Here is a 15600-nt window from a genome sequence, read left to right as displayed (position 1 = left end):
AATATATTTTTCTCTGAAATATTGCGCTACATGATCACGGGTGTTGAAATATTTATTGCACTAGCTTTCATATGGTTCAGGGTATGTCAGCAGTTTCACTGGAAGTGCTGATTTTAAGGGAGAGTCATAACCAAGACAAGGATTTGTCTTCAGGCGAGTAATTTTGCAATTGAAAGAGTGTTATTCTTCCCTACTAACAGGGTTTTTGCATTCCATTTGAAGACATCATATCCACCACTACTGGCTTTTTGTCTGTCTTGGTCTCTTGTAACCAGTGGGATTTTACACTCTAAATACAGACATGTGGACATCCTAGGATGATGATAACGTCATCTAACCTGTAACTGCAGGACTTCCCTGTTGCCTGAAACACAACTGTTAACCATATATAGTCGCACAGAGATCTAGTCTGATATTAATAATCACATCATTGTCATGATTTGGACAGCCATTTTTATGATTGACTATAGATACATTCAGAGAAATTCTGCATTCAGCACACCTAAATGTTGTGAATTGGCATGCTGTACAAATAAAATTAATGGATCAGCTTTACCATGAAACACACTGTTTCATGGGGAAAGCTGCAGTATTTCCAATAACGTAATTAATGTTATGGAATTTAAGAGTGTTTAAAGTCTTATGGAATCGAGTTATTGTGACAAATTCTTTAGCACTGGCTAAAAGTGCAGGAAAATGTCTTTAGAGATTTAAAAGATTTAATGTTTTTTGCCTTTCTATCATGTATATTATAAACTATTAAGCTTTGCTGCCTGATACCTACATGGAAAATTAGAAATTACTCCAAATTAACATCTCTATGGCAGGAAAAAAGGTTTTCTAAGTAAACCACCATGATGAATTTCTCCAGACAGGTATGTCATCCTGGGAGGCCACCGTGACTCATGGGTATTTGGTGGCATTGATCCTCAGAGTGGGGCAGCTGTGGTTCATGAGATTGTGAGAAGCTTTGGAAAACTCAAAAGGAAAGGTAATGTAATGCAAGAGTAAAGCACACCAAAGACCCTGCTGTTAGCAGTGCCCATTGGTTTCTCTGGGATTTAAGCATATGCTTAAAATTAAACACGTGTATCTTACTGATAGAATCATAGAATCATAGAATAGTTAGGGTTGGAAAGGACCTCAAGATATATAGTTCCAACCCCCCTGCCACAGTCAGGGACACCTTACGCTAAACCATCCCACCCAAGGCTTCATCCAGCCTGGCCTTGAACACTGCCAGGGATGGAGCACTCACAACCTCCCTGGACAACCCATTCCAATGTCTCACCACCCTAACAGGAAAGAATTTCCTCCTTATATCCAATCTAAACTTCCCCTGTTTAAGTTTTAACCCGTTACCCCTTGTCCTGTCACTACAGTCCCTGACGAAGAGTCCCTCCCCAGCATCCCTATAGGCCCCCTTCAGATACTGGAAGGCTGCTATGAGGTTTCCACACAGCCTTCTCTTCTCCAGGCTGAGCAGCCCCAACTTTCTCAGCCTATCTTCATACGGGAGGTGCTCCAGTCCCCTGATCATCCTCGTGGCCCTCCTCTGGACTTGTTCCAGCAGTTCCATGTCCTTTTTATGTTGAGGACACCAGAACTGCACACAATACTCCAGGTGAGGTCTCACAAGAGCAGAGTAGAGGGGCAGGATCAGCTCGTTCAACCTGCTGGTCACACTCCTTTTGATGCAGCCCAGGATACGGTTGGCTTTCTGGGCTGCGAGCGCACACTGCCGGCTCATGTTCATTTTCTCATCGACCAGCACCCCCAAGTCCTTCTCTGCAGGGCTGCTCTGAATCTCTTCTCTGCCCAACCTGTAGCTGTGCCTGGGATTGCTCCGACCCAGGTGTAGGACCTTGGTTGAACTTCATAAGGTTGGCATCAGCCCACCTTACAAGCGTGTCAAGGTCCCTCTGGATGGCATCCCTTCCCTCCAGCATATCAACCGGACCACACAGCTTGGTGTCATTGGCAAACTTGATGAGGGCGCACTCAATCCCAATGTCCATGTCAGCGATGAAGATGTTAAACAAGACCAGTCCCAACACCGATCCCTGAGGGACACCACTCGTTACCGGTCTCCAGCCGGACATCGAGCCATTGACCACAACTCTTTGTGTGCGGCCATCCAGCCAGTTCTTTCCACCGAGTGGTCCATCCATCAAATTGATATCTCTCCAATTTAGAGAGAAGGATGTGGTGTGGGACAGTGTCAAACGCTTTGCACAAGTCCAGGTAGATGACATCAACTGCTTTACGCTTGTCCATCAGTTCTGTAAAGATCTCTCAAGTAAGCATGCTGCTCTGCATCTGTTAACTAATTCCAGTTACAACCTTAGTATATGTGAGGTACTCAAGAGAAAGTACACCTACACCTAAAGGAAAACAAACCACAAAATGAGAGTACTGAAGTAAATAAGATATTTAGGTATAAATAATTACTTTGTGCTTGAGGCTGGTCAGATTGGATGTTTCAGTGTTCCTGTACAATTGATACCATGGTAGACTAAACAGGGCTTCATCAGGGCAACATCAAGAGACTTCTCAGTACTTGACTGTAGTTTGGAGACAGACCCAAGAATAAAGTATCAGTGTAATCACAGAATCACAGAGTGGTTTGGGTTAGAAGGGACCTTAAATCTCATCCATTTCCAGCCCTTACACACACACAGGCAGGGACCCCTTCCACTAGAGCAGGTTGGCCCAAGCCCCATCCAACCTGGCCTTGAACACTGCCAGGGTTGGGGCAGCCACGGCTTCTCTGGGCAACCTGTGCCAGCGCCTCAGCACCCTCATTGTGAAGAATTTCTTCCAATCAGCTAATCTAAATCTACTACTTTTCAGTTTAAAGCCATTCCCCTTTGTCCTGTCCATACGTTCCCTTATCAGAAGTCCTTCTCCATATTTCTTGTCATCCCGTTTAGGCACTGGAAGCTGCTTAAAGTCAGCCTTTTCTTCTCCAGGCTGAACAACCAAAGCTCCCTCAGCCTGTCTTCAGAGCAGAGGTGGTCCAGACCTCTGAGCATCTTCATGGCCTCCTCTGGATTCGCTTAAATAGGTCCATGTACTTCTTATGTTGGGGGCCTCAGAGCTGAAAGAAGGACTGCAGGTGGGGTCTCATGAGAGTGGAGTAGAGGAAAAGAATCACCTCCCTCAACCTGCTTCTCACGCTCCTTTTGATGCAGCCCAGAGTATGGTTTTGCTATCTGGTGTGCAGAGAAAAAGCAATGCAAGCATAGTAGGAGGTAATGGTTAAAAATACCTCATGCCTAGTTACATTAGAATAAGAATAAATGTCAACTGTACCAAGTTTCTGCTGCTGTCAGAGCAAATGCTGTCTCCGTATCTGACATACCATGGAAAGAAGCTCTGACGTAACTCAAATGCAGTGCTTAGAGGAGCTTTCTTTGCTTACCCATTACTCTTAAAACCTATAGACATTTATTTTCTTTTCCATTCTTCCCTGTTTATGGGATATCGGGGTGTCAGGGGAAACTGATAAAAGGGGAGCAAAAGATGAAAGGGTTCCAGTAGCCTCAGAGAAAACTTTGGGCAGAGATATAGAGGTAGGCAGTTCCATTTGGCCTGGGTTTAAACCAGATGCAGAACTTCAAGTGAAAGATCTTTGTTTTGAAGTCAGAGTTACAGGGAATTCCTTAGCTTTTGAAATACAGCATTAGGGAGACAGAAACTGAAGACATGCCAAACACTTTCCTGTCAAGGTAGACACTGGTATACATGTATGAAATTAAACGGAGCAAAAAGAGCAGAAAAGCCTTTTTTCAAGAATTTTTGCACAAGCACAATATTTGTCTTTGTTCAAAGGTTTAAATTTTAGAACATTTTCTTGCAGTTACAACTGAGGGAAGAGAAAAAATACATTATTTGGCACAGTACTGAAGTAGAAGTAAGATTGCTAAAAAATTAGAAACCAGTTCTAAGGTTAGCTTAGTGAACAAGCTGGTGTTAAAATTCTTTAAACACACTTCTTTCCCCACAGATCAGGATAAAATATGAGCCCCCCCTAAAATTACCTTTGTTTTCAGGTTAGTTACCATATAACAAGCAGTCTTTATTTCTGTAATACGGTTTTCATGGTCTTTTATTGCAGGGTGGAGGCCAAGGAGAACAGTGATATTTGCAAGCTGGGATGCAGAGGAATTTGGCTTGTTTGGATCGACAGAATGGGCTGAGGTAAACCAATAGTGTGCAAAGAGGAATATGCACAGTGTCAGATGTTGGGGAAATCTGTGCTAGAAAGCAGCATTTCTCCCTTCCCTCCTTTCTTCCTTCCCTCTCCTTTTATCTTTCTGTCTCTATCTCTGAGTCTTAAGTTTCCTTTTCAACTAAGAATATATGGCTCTTTGCAGTATATTGTGTGTTTCCCTGAAGTATCTATCTGTTACTTCTGTGGACAGGAAAATTATACTGAGGAAAAAAACCTCGTCAGCATTTTCTTCCTTTCTTTCTCATAGGAGAATGCCAAAGTATTGCAAGCACGGGGAGTGGCTTATATCAATGCAGATTCCTCCATTGAAGGTACCTAGTTTTTAGTTGTCTTTTGCAGGAATAGTGATGGTACGTACAGATGACTGGGAGGCATTTTAGCCTGGAGATAGATCCAGAAGAGCTTCAATGTGATAATACTTTTACATTAGTTTGGGAGTAGATATGGCAGGAAACTGACCCAGGACCATAAAGTACGCTTCAGATACTCCTGTCACTTCAGGGAGGAAGTCCATTACAGTAGCTACACTATTTGGGAAGCCATGGGAAGGGAGAAGAAGTGTTGTACCCCTGTTCAGCAGTTCTGTGGCAACTCTCTGGAGTCAGCTTCTTGTCTTATAATGTGTGTAATAAACATAGGGACGAAGAAAAGCTCTCAAAGGTTGTTTCAAAAGCTGGGCTGTAATTCATCCTAACCAATACAAATGCATGGAGAGGATCATAGGAGAACTCTTCTACAGATAGAATCAGCTTGTTCCTTCTAGAGAATGTAGCTCTCTAGGCCCTTTCTTATTAACAAATAATGGCACAAGGTTTCAGCTGAGTAGAACTTGCTTCAAACCCCCTGCCATGGGCAGGATCACCTTCCATTAGCCAGATTTCTCAAAGCCCTGTCCAACTTGCCCTTGAACAGTTCCAGGGAATAAACAAATATATTTAAATATATATATCCCTTTGAATAGAAATATCTTCAAATAAATAGTTTTTCCTGTTTTTCAGGAAACTACACACTGCGAGTGGATTGCACACCACTGATGTACAGACTGGTATACAGTCTGACTAAAGAGGTAATGCCACTTGTAATGTTTAGCCAGCATGTTCTGCGCTCTCTTTCTGATGGGGCTCTGTGTATAACATGATGTCAGATATTTCTTTCTTTTCTGATTGCAGCACCCCTTTTAAGTCAATAACCAAGTAATAGGAGCTTTTTCCCAGGAGTGGCAAAGGGATTTCAAGCTTATACCCTTACGTTATTCAGGATTAGGTGATTTTTCTGCTCCCCCAGTGAAAGTACTCCTTATAAGAACAAAAGAATAAAAGAAAGTCATGAGCTAGAGGACAAAAGCAAACTTAAACCCGGCTGCCCAGTTCAACTACTGAGGTGCCCATGGCAGGGCAAGACTCTGACTCCCTTTAGGCAGGGGAAGATTTAGGCTTCCTCTAGTGTTGTTTTTAGCATGATGTAACAGTTTTGCTCAGTGCGCTCAGCTTCATTGTACGCTGTTCAACATTCACTGGCTCTGACCATGATGCTCCCACATATATTTTTGTGGTAAACAAACTTAAAAGGTAGGGACTTTTCTCAGGAAATAGCTTCACCATCTTATATGTCAGATGTTCGTTGCTTTGAGAGTGGGTCATACACCACTGAGGCTTTTTATCCTTTTTTTTTTCTTCTGTTCATTCTGTATTAAAGAATGAACATTTAATTAGTCTTCTTTGTGTATGTTTCATATACATATATAATGTACCTTCAACTACTGTATAAATTATATGAATCTAATATATCTGTCTTCATCTGCTGTATATATTCAGTCATTTGTCTTTTCCAGGATTGATAATTTGTTATCTTCTGGAAGGTGGCATTAGACTGGTACAACAGTAATGTAATAATTCAGTATAATCATTTTCTGGTAACTGACACATATCAAATAAACTTTAACTCTGTTAAAATTATTAAATACAAAAAATAAAAGAGAAATATTTCTGTCTTGAACTGTAGAAAAGCCGATAGCCTGCAGTTCCTATGCTGAGTGCAGGTGTTCAGAACAGTCACAAAATCAGGTCAGCAGAGTCTCAGTTTGGACACCAAAAGCCATCCTTAAAATGTTGACCTAAATACTAGTAAACACAGTTGTGTAACCCTTTCTGGAGCTGGGAAGCAGCAACAAAGGCTGATGAATGGATTTTGGTAGCTGATGTCTGAAGTGAATGCTGATCAGGAAGCAGGTCCATTGTCATCACATGCAAAATTAATCTGTGGCAAAAGGACTTAACAATATTAACTTTGTACTATGAACAATTAACTTCATGACCAAAACCCCAAATGTGTTAGTTTTATTTTGATTCCTATTGTGGAATTCTTAGATAGAGATTCTTAGTAGATAGAGATATTAATAGTAGAATAGATATTAATAAACTTTAATGGATTGTAGATAATAAAACTTTAGCAGCCCACTGTTACAAATACCCATAGTGTTCAAACTGGTCAGTAATCTGCAAAGTAGTCAGAGGGATAGGAATGAACTTTAGGACAATCATTATCTGTATACCTCTGGAGCAGCTATGATGCCATAAACACCCAATACACTTTATCCTTCTAAGATTTCTCCTGCATCCATGAAAATAATTTTTGTGAACTAAACCAAGGTAGGAACAGTTTTGAATTAAGCCAAGACAAAACTGAAATTTCCTGCCAAGGTGAATGAAAGTTTTGGTTTTGTGAGGGATTACTGCGTTGAATATTGAAATTAAATTGCTTAAAGTCCCGCAAAGAAATAATCAGATTGCAAATATTGACTCAAAATGTTTCACTTTCATTGTGTTTTCTTCCATCTAAAATGTCCTATTTTCAGCAAATAAACTATGATATGCAATTGAAATATTAAAATGGAAGTGCAGAAATGTTGAGGGACTTAAGATCATAACTTATTCATTGCCCTAAGCCATAGGCTTTATGTGATGACAGCTTGTATATTTGTTGCTTGGTAACATTTAAAATTGTACCCTTTGTCCTTTTTTACCATATGTCTATCTAGATACCAAGTCCTGATGAGGGGTTTGAAGGAAAATCTCTTTATGAGAGCTGGTATAAAAAAAATCCATCAAGAGAATATAAGGAGGTCCCCAGGTTAGTGTCAAAAGAATATACCAGAAGTTATAGCTTGTAGAGTTGGATTTTATAGGAACATCCACTTCAAAGACTGAACACCTGAAAGAAATGGTGTGATTTTCAGCGGGTATAAATTTCAGAGTTTTATTAATTGTAGCTGATATACTTGTACAGCAGGTTTGTGAACCTTTGTAGCATTACTGTTTTATATAAGAAAAGTAAAGTGTTCCTGTGGTTTGTAGACATTTAGAGAGGTAAGAGTAGTACACAGAAGCCAGCAGCAGGCACACAAGATGCTGACACAGCAGCTTTCCCTTGCACTTAATTCCAGTCTCCTGGAAAGCTGCTGAGTTTGGGTGGCTGGCAACCACGCCAAGCAGGAATTTACAACACTGTCTTTCAAATTTACCAGAGTTTCTCTATGGAATCTCAAAGACTGATTGTATTCCATGAAGCCACACTGGTGCTGTTGTGAACTCTCTGAGCTGGGAGTTTGGGAAAATGGAAGTCATCGCAATGATTCAAGGCAATGAGTTAAATTCTCCTCTCGAGAGTTTGATATCTCTGACCCTGAGAGTGATGACTCTGCTTCTCGGAGGATGCGTTTGATGAGGTGCATATAACGTAGGGGGTCACAAGTGATTACTGATACATTGACAGAAAGAGTATACTAGGAAAGACTGCATAATGACTGCCACTGTAGGATAAATAATTGCCACAGTACTTGGAAGCAAGCTAAAATTATACTTTAAGTGTTGTCACTCAAGGCATTTTCCTCTTTCTTGTTAACAGAATAAATAAGCTGGGTTCTGGCAATGACTTTGAAGTCTTCTTTCAACGTCTGGGCATCGCTTCAGGCAGAGCACGTTACAGTAAAAATTGGGTAGGTCAGTGTGTTTGTAATGTTGTCTCCCTGTTACTGCCTAAATAATATCACCTGTAACTGAGCTGCTTAGACTGCTAGCTTTTTGGAGTAGTTCAGTTTAGCGTGTGAGAGTGGAGCCCCAGTTCATTACAAGAACTTTATGTGCTTCTGCAACACAAATATTTGATGACTCAAAAGTTACCTGTGGTTGATGAAGGCTTAGGAGTGGCTTATGATGACTTTTGACTGATTTGTAATTATGAAGCTTTGAATTCAAAATGATTCATGTTTTATGGAAAAATACGGGTTTGACTCTGGAACATACTGTGAGATTAGACTGAGAAATGTTCAAGGAGCATTCTGTGCAGGGTGGCCTTTTGCTTTGAAAACCAGGACAATGCCTTTTCAATGCCTTCCACAGCTGCATAATGGTTTTGTCTGGCTTTGTTTGTTTCAGAATGTAGAAAAATACAGCAGCTACCCAGTTTACCACAGTGTCTATGAAACCTATGAAATTGTGGAAAGGTTTTATGATCCCACTTTCAAGAATCATCTGACAATTGCACAGGTACGGGGAGGGCTAGTGTTTGAACTGGCCAACTCTGCTGTTCTTCCTTTCGACTGCAGAGATTATGCATCAGCTCTGAGCAACTATGCTCACATCATCTATAATTTATCAAGGAATCATGAAGAGGAACTGGCAACATACAATGTATCCTTTGGTATGTATAGTCTTTCTTCACACTCCTCCTCTGTTAATGCTAGCGATGCCTTATGTTAATCTCTATTTTAGTCATGACCTGGTATTTACCTTGTGCTGTATGGACAGTAAATAAAACAAGAGCCTCACCTCTCCTGTTGAGACCATGCCACTGTCAAGTAGAGTTATCACTTACAGTCTCATGTTCATTGATCTGTGCATGGTTGACCAATGTTCGCAACAAGATATGTTTGTCTGTGTCCCTAAAAAATCACACTGCTTCGCAGTTTATGGTGTTGGATAATTGTGTGACACTGATTGTAGGATCATAAGATATTTCATAGAATCATAGAATAGTTAGGGTTGGAAAGGACTTAAGATCATCCAGTTCCAACCCCCCTGCCATGGGCAGGGACACCTGGCACTAAACTATGTCACCCAAGACTCTGTCCAACCTGACCTTGAACACTGCCAGGGATGGAGCATTCACAACATCCTTGGGCAACCCATTCCAGTGCCTCACCACCCTCATAGTAAAGAACTTCCTTATGTCTAACCTAAACTTCCCTTGTTTAAATTAGAAGGAACTTCCTGTTTCAGGTTAGATGGAACCTCAGGAGGTCTCTAGGTCAACCTGCCCAAAGCAGGGTCAGCTCCAAGGTCATGCCAGTTTGCTCAGAGCGTTATCCCATCTGGTCTTGAAAGCCACCAAAGACAGACACTACAGAACCCCACTGAACCACAATGGTTGATTGTCCTCAGGGTGAAAAGATTCTCCTTATATCCAGCCAGAACTTGTCTTGTTTCAATTTATAGGTATATGATGGCAAGTGTAAGCACCATGAGAAATTTGCCTGGAGACTTGGTCAAGCAGAAATGGTTTATTTCTGTGTGATAATAGAGATCTTGTACTGGCAGATGAAATCTTATTTTATATTATAGGCATTCACAAGATGCCTCTGCCTGAGAAGCCTTTATTTTATTGGCAGCATTACATAGCATTCAGTTTAGGACTTGGCTACTAATGACCAATATCGAGCGTGTGCATACACACGTACATACACGTATACTCTCTGTCTCAAAACTCTGTGTGTGGAAAGATATACAAGTAAAACACAGGTTGTTGGGATTTAGAAAATCCTGAACCTACCTGAACTACCAGGTTCTGGAAATCATGTTATAGTTTTTGATATTTCTGTACCGTCTTCAAGTAGCAAATAATACTATTCACAAAAGTACTGATTCCTATTGTCTCCAAGGCAATTTTTCACACAGAATTACATAATTTTTAATGTAAGAATATAGGGTCATCTGACTTGCATCCAGTAAGACCTGACAGCTCACGATCACAGCAAAAGATAAAGCTTTAATTTGAAAAACATGATTTGTTTCATGATTCCTTCAGTATTTGAAGTTAAATACTTCCTTCTTGCACCCTCCAGATGCCCTCTTTTCAGCTGTGAAGAATTTTACAGAAGTTGCTGCTAGCTTTCATGAGAGACTGCAACAAATAGATAGCAATAAGTAAGTTTAACTCTTTTTTTTTAATTCCAGTCACATATTCCACATAGTCTTCTGTGCTCAGAGGACATAGTCTTCACTTGCATTCAGTGCCCCGAATAACCTTGGTGACAAATAACTGTCAGTCATTTGTTTCATTATGGACTCTTGTCTTTAAGGATGTGGTTACTTTAGGAAGCAAAGTGTAGAAATGTTGAATTAGTGGACACCAGAGACACTGCAGAGCCTGGGAGTCCACCCATATTAGCTTTGAAAAGTATCCAAGCTAATTAGTGTCAATTCTTGAAAGGTTTGAGTTGAGGAGCAGTGCAGGATGATAAATGGATGTGACTAGAATGCTGGTTAGCATAAGCAGAGCCAGCTCAGGTGTGTCACTCCCTCTAAGCGGAGACATGTCCTAAGATTTTGTCACCAGATTATCATTAAGGAACAAATGTTGACTCATGGTCTTTGTTTGCCAGCAGTCTAGTTGTCAAGATACTGCTACCACTTAATGAAAAGAAAAAATCAGCTGCACCATTATTGCATTTGTGCCAAGATTTTGGATAAGCTTTCAAGAAATTCTATGCACCTCCTATGCCAAAAAGCCTAACTTGACTTACTTCTTATTCATGGTAGGCCATGCCCAGAATGACAAACCAAACTTCCTTTTGTTTATACATAGGCGTATGATATCCTGCTTGAGAAGAATCTAACTTAGCCATATGCTTACCCTTACAGAAGAGTAAGTGAGAATAAAAGCCATCCTTTTAAGGGCAGCAGTTTTCAGGATGAATAACCAACCAATAATTTCATATATAAAATATGACATTTATGGCATACAACATGTATGTGACATTTTCAGAATGGTTTCATTGATGGATGGCCTAAAATTAAGCTTTAATTCAACCAACCAGTTTTAGTTTCTTTTTAAACCAGTGTAAACTGGAAACAGTTTCATTGTCAGTAGTTGAATTACTCCTAAGATTACTGTGATATAAATTTTACCTATTCTTTTATTGGTGTATGCCTTTGAAGATCTACAGTAAGTTCCTTTGTATAGAAATTACCAAACCCACATAAATTCAGTATAATCTTGACAGTTCTTTTATTTGTTAAGCATCGGAGCTATTTAAAGCACGCAGACACAGACAGTCTCTGCTGTAGGGAATTAAAAATCCATCATCAGAAAAACACAATTCTTGGATGGCTCAAGAGATGATTCTAACATGACAAGGTTCCTGTTTCTGAGATGTTGTGGCTTTACATAAAAATAAATGTGATTTCATTGAAATAATTTGCAGCTGGCGGGCTTTGTGGAAAATAGGGTCTTTAGAAAACTGGTTTACAGAAGGAGAGAATGGTCTGCCTAAGCATCGTAGTGAAAAGAAGATAAGGAATAGATGCAACATGAGAGAAAACACCTGGAAGTCTCTGTCTTCTTCGACACTATTCCTTGGTCTTTAAAAACACCTTTAAGAGACTGTTAGGTTCTGAGGCAGATTGTCTCATAGTACAGATCAACATAATTCTGTTGTGTAAGTTAGCTGATATAGGTTGTCTTTTTGTGGGCTACACTTGTTCAACATTTTGGATCTGGTGTCATTCATAAATCCAGAGCTGTGTACACTGGGGCACAGGATGAGAATGAGCCAAACGCTCTATAGGTAACAGAGTGCCATTTTCTTTTTAGCCCACTTGCTGTCAGATCACTGAATGATCAGCTCATGTTTCTAGAAAGGGCTTTCATCGATCCTCTTGGATTGCCTGGCAGGCCATTCTATAGGTAAGAAAGGCTTGGTTTTCACTTTCTGCCTGGAGTAGCCTACGAGAATTCCTTTAAGATTTGCAGGTCTGTAAATGGAATTGTAATGATTCTATTAAACAGGGTAAAAGTAAACAGGATAAATAAGATTGAAAAGGGAAGACAACATTAGGGAAAACTTCAGGAAGATACACTATCCAGAAGGAGAACAAGTCTTGTTGGAAGCCTATTTAGATCTGTAAATCCCACTCCCATTGATTTCACTGGGTTTATAAACAGACCTAAAAGTTTGGCCCTTGACTCAGTTCAAGTAATTTCAGTGGTAAATGCTCTTAGGAAGTTATTATTATTTGAAAGTGACATAGGGTATAATTGAAGTATCTACAATTTGATTGGTTATAACACAGCAGTCATGCTAGCAAATAAGTGTAGTGGGCTGTACTTCAACAGCAATGAATTCAGTAGTCCTCTCATCCAGTTCAAGAAGTAAATCTTGTTGGAGAGGCAGAATAGTAAAGTCTAGCTTTTCTATCCTTCTGCATAATGCAGAACAATAATCTTTCCACTGAAAACTGTTGAAGGAGAGCTTAAGATCTACAGATCTCTCAGTATCTACAGTATCTACCTTTCATAGCTTGTGATTAAAAATTGGTTGAGAACAGTCTCTTGTTAAAGCATCAACTTTCCTGCTTCAAATTATGCCTGTATATATTGGAGATTGTGTATATCTGTGAGAAAAAGAAGCTGGTTTTTTTTATCTCTCATCTAAAATGAGGGACAAGGAAATACTTTGGTCAACTTCATCTTCAGTCATCATAGCTATAAAGTTTAAGAATTCACATGGAATAACGTAGCTTATGTTATTTTCTTGCTTTGTAGATTATAGGTACTATTGCTGCAATGGTCTTATGTATTTACATCTTTAGTGACAAGAGTTTAATGGGTTATATAAAAACAGATTTGTTTTATCCAGAAAATAATATGTTTTATTTTCCTAATGCAGAATATTGTTGTTTTTTCCCCCCTTGACTTCTCTACAGACATATTGTCTTTGCTCCAAGCAGTCATAACAAGTATGCAGGAGAATCATTCCCAGGGATCTATGATGCCATGTTTGATATTGAAAGCAAAGCGGATCAGCATGAGGCCTGGGAAGAAGTTAAGAGGCAGATTTCCATTGCAGCCTTCACTGTACAGGCAGCAGCAGAAACACTGAAAGAAGTAGGATAAATATCAACAACATTATCATCAGTGAGGACTACATTTGACAGTCTGCAGAAGCCTTAAAAACAGAGCATTTAAAGACACTAGGAGAATTATTACAAAGAACACAAAATCCAAAAAGATCTTCTTTGCACATAATATACCCAAGCGGAATACATTTAGCAATTCTAACAAGGTAATGTACTCCACTCAGAAAGCTCAGCCTGTAGATATTTCCTGAAGTGAGAGTGAAAAGCTGTGATGTTTTCTCTCAGCTTCATATTTTAAGAATTGCTAACCACTGGATTTATTTTCAGAGTTTTGAATTTTGCTAGCTTGATTACTCTAGCAGTCTTCATAGTGCATCAGGAAGCCAAAAATCATTTCATGTTTCTATCATTGTCTAGTTTTATTTTATTTTTTATTATTTACCTTGGGGTTACATAATTATACTCCAGCATAGCCCTTTCAGCTCTCCTTTTACACAAAGATTCATGTATGAAGATTAGAAAACTGTCACATACCATGTGCTGGATGTATAATGATTATAACAAGTTTTGGGCAGCCAGCCCAGAATACTCATCCATGACGTTCTTCTCTTCACATGCTGAGTCTCACAGCTTTTTGCAAATAAAATTAAGCAAGAAGCCTTCTAGTCACTGGAGTGAAAACAGAGTAATCCATCTTGTCAGATACATAATCATCTCACAAAGCATGTCTTCTGAGAAGATCTACTTTTATTCTTTCATCCAAAATCTACCCCTGCTATGGCTTATACATAACAAGGTATTTTTAATATAAAGAAAATTAGGAGGAAAAAAAGTCCTCAGTCCTTGGTTTCAAATTAACCAAATTATTACCATTTTTGTTCAGTCTGTATTTCTGATATTGCTGTGCAGCTTACTCTTATGACAGACAGCTCAAAAGACTACGAGACAACTGAGATCAGACTGAGAAGCTCAGAAAATCAGATCCCTTCATCTGATGCTCCACCACTGGAGGACTACTAACATCTTGGACAGAAATACTTTGCGTGATTTGATCTACCATTTTAGCTGAGGCCTCCACCATGTCTTAGAAGACTGTCTCATGATCTGATGATTTTCAGTGTCATAGTAGATTCTTTTTCTGAAAACATCATTCATAAGTATTTCAACTCTTCACATTAAAACCCTTTAGGCAAGTTAACTATAAATAACTCATTATTTTACTTAAATGTTGGTCTTTCTCATAAAATAATCCAATTTACCAGATAATGGGAAATGCTCTTATACCCAACGTTGTTGCCCAGTTATTTTCCCATTTTTATGAAAATGATTGGAGTAAAGCCACAGAGGTGTCTTCTCCCAAATCTGGTTGTGCTAATGCGAGACATTGCTGTTTCTAACTGTTTTAGTATTGCTGGCTGCTCCACTGTTCCTTCTCTCCAGTGGAGAATTCAGTATAATGGTCTACAATCCACCTCTCACAAAATTAGTCAGGTTTAGATCACCAGTTATGTCAACCTAGAGGATTTTGTCTTCAGCAATCAAGGGAGCGACAACACAAACCCACTATATGGAGGGCAGCAGCAATAAACAGCTTCTGTTGTCCAGCTGGATAAAAAAGAGCATTTTTCTATTGCTAAGGAGGATGAACTAAAGCACCACACTCCAGAATTGTGGAGATATTTCCCTAAATGACCTGTAAGCTTCCTCAGCAAGTCTTTCTCTCAAGTGAGAAGACGTGAATTTTAATCTCTGTCCTAAGCATCGCATTGTTTCAGTTAAGTTTCATTAGGGCCCTTTTTGCAACAGCTAGCAGATAATATACAAATACAGATAGTTACACTCTGAAACGACAGCAACATCCATTAAAAAAATAAATTGTGGATTAAAAGAACCCCAACAACTACCACTGCAGGGAATACGATATAGGAACAGAAATTCTGCCTCTCCTATTGATTGTTCCCCTGCTTTCAAAAGATATAAGGCAGAGTGGTCCAGAGAGAGGAAGCACCCATAAGGCTGGTTGTAACACCATGGTTTTGGTTAACATCTTCATCGCTGACATGGACAGTGGGATTGAGCGCCCTCATAAAGTTTGCCGATGACACCAAGCTGTGTGGTCCGGTTGATATGCTGGAGGGAAGGGATGCCATCCAGAGGGACCTTGACACGCTTGTGAGGTGGGCTGATGCCAACCTTATGAAGTTCAACCACGACAAGTGCAAGGTCCTA

General features: G+C 39.7%; 1 protein-coding gene across 3 annotated transcripts in view; it reads left to right on the top strand.

The window, feature by feature from the left end:
* Positions 1-14591, top strand: part of LOC136014057 (putative N-acetylated-alpha-linked acidic dipeptidase) — a 31978-nt gene extending 17387 nt beyond the window's left edge. Inside the window, exons 10-20 of one of the 3 annotated variants that reach the window (XM_065678792.1) lie at positions 872-991; positions 4121-4203; positions 4485-4548; positions 5236-5303; positions 7275-7366; positions 8141-8231; positions 8671-8738; positions 8841-8935; positions 10356-10437; positions 12107-12199; positions 13219-14591. In XM_065678792.1, the coding sequence (XP_065534864.1) occupies positions 872-991; positions 4121-4203; positions 4485-4548; positions 5236-5303; positions 7275-7366; positions 8141-8231; positions 8671-8738; positions 8841-8935; positions 10356-10437; positions 12107-12199; positions 13219-13408 (1046 nt within the window). In that variant the 3' untranslated portion in view covers positions 13409-14591. Of the gene's footprint in view, positions 1-871; positions 992-4120; positions 4204-4484; positions 4549-5235; positions 5304-7274; positions 7367-8140; positions 8232-8670; positions 8936-10355; positions 10438-12106; positions 12200-13218 lie in introns of those variants that run through there. The other 2 variants (XM_065678791.1, XR_010612496.1) reach the window with 2 other exon arrangements.
* The last annotated feature ends 1009 nt before the right edge of the window (positions 14592-15600 follow it).

Source organism: Lathamus discolor, chromosome 4 (assembly GCF_037157495.1).
Source record: "Lathamus discolor isolate bLatDis1 chromosome 4, bLatDis1.hap1, whole genome shotgun sequence".
NCBI classification, from domain to species: Eukaryota; Metazoa; Chordata; class Aves; order Psittaciformes; family Psittacidae; genus Lathamus; species Lathamus discolor.
Note: the sequence above shows the minus strand (reverse complement) of the source record. Positions and strands in the feature narration are given on the sequence as shown.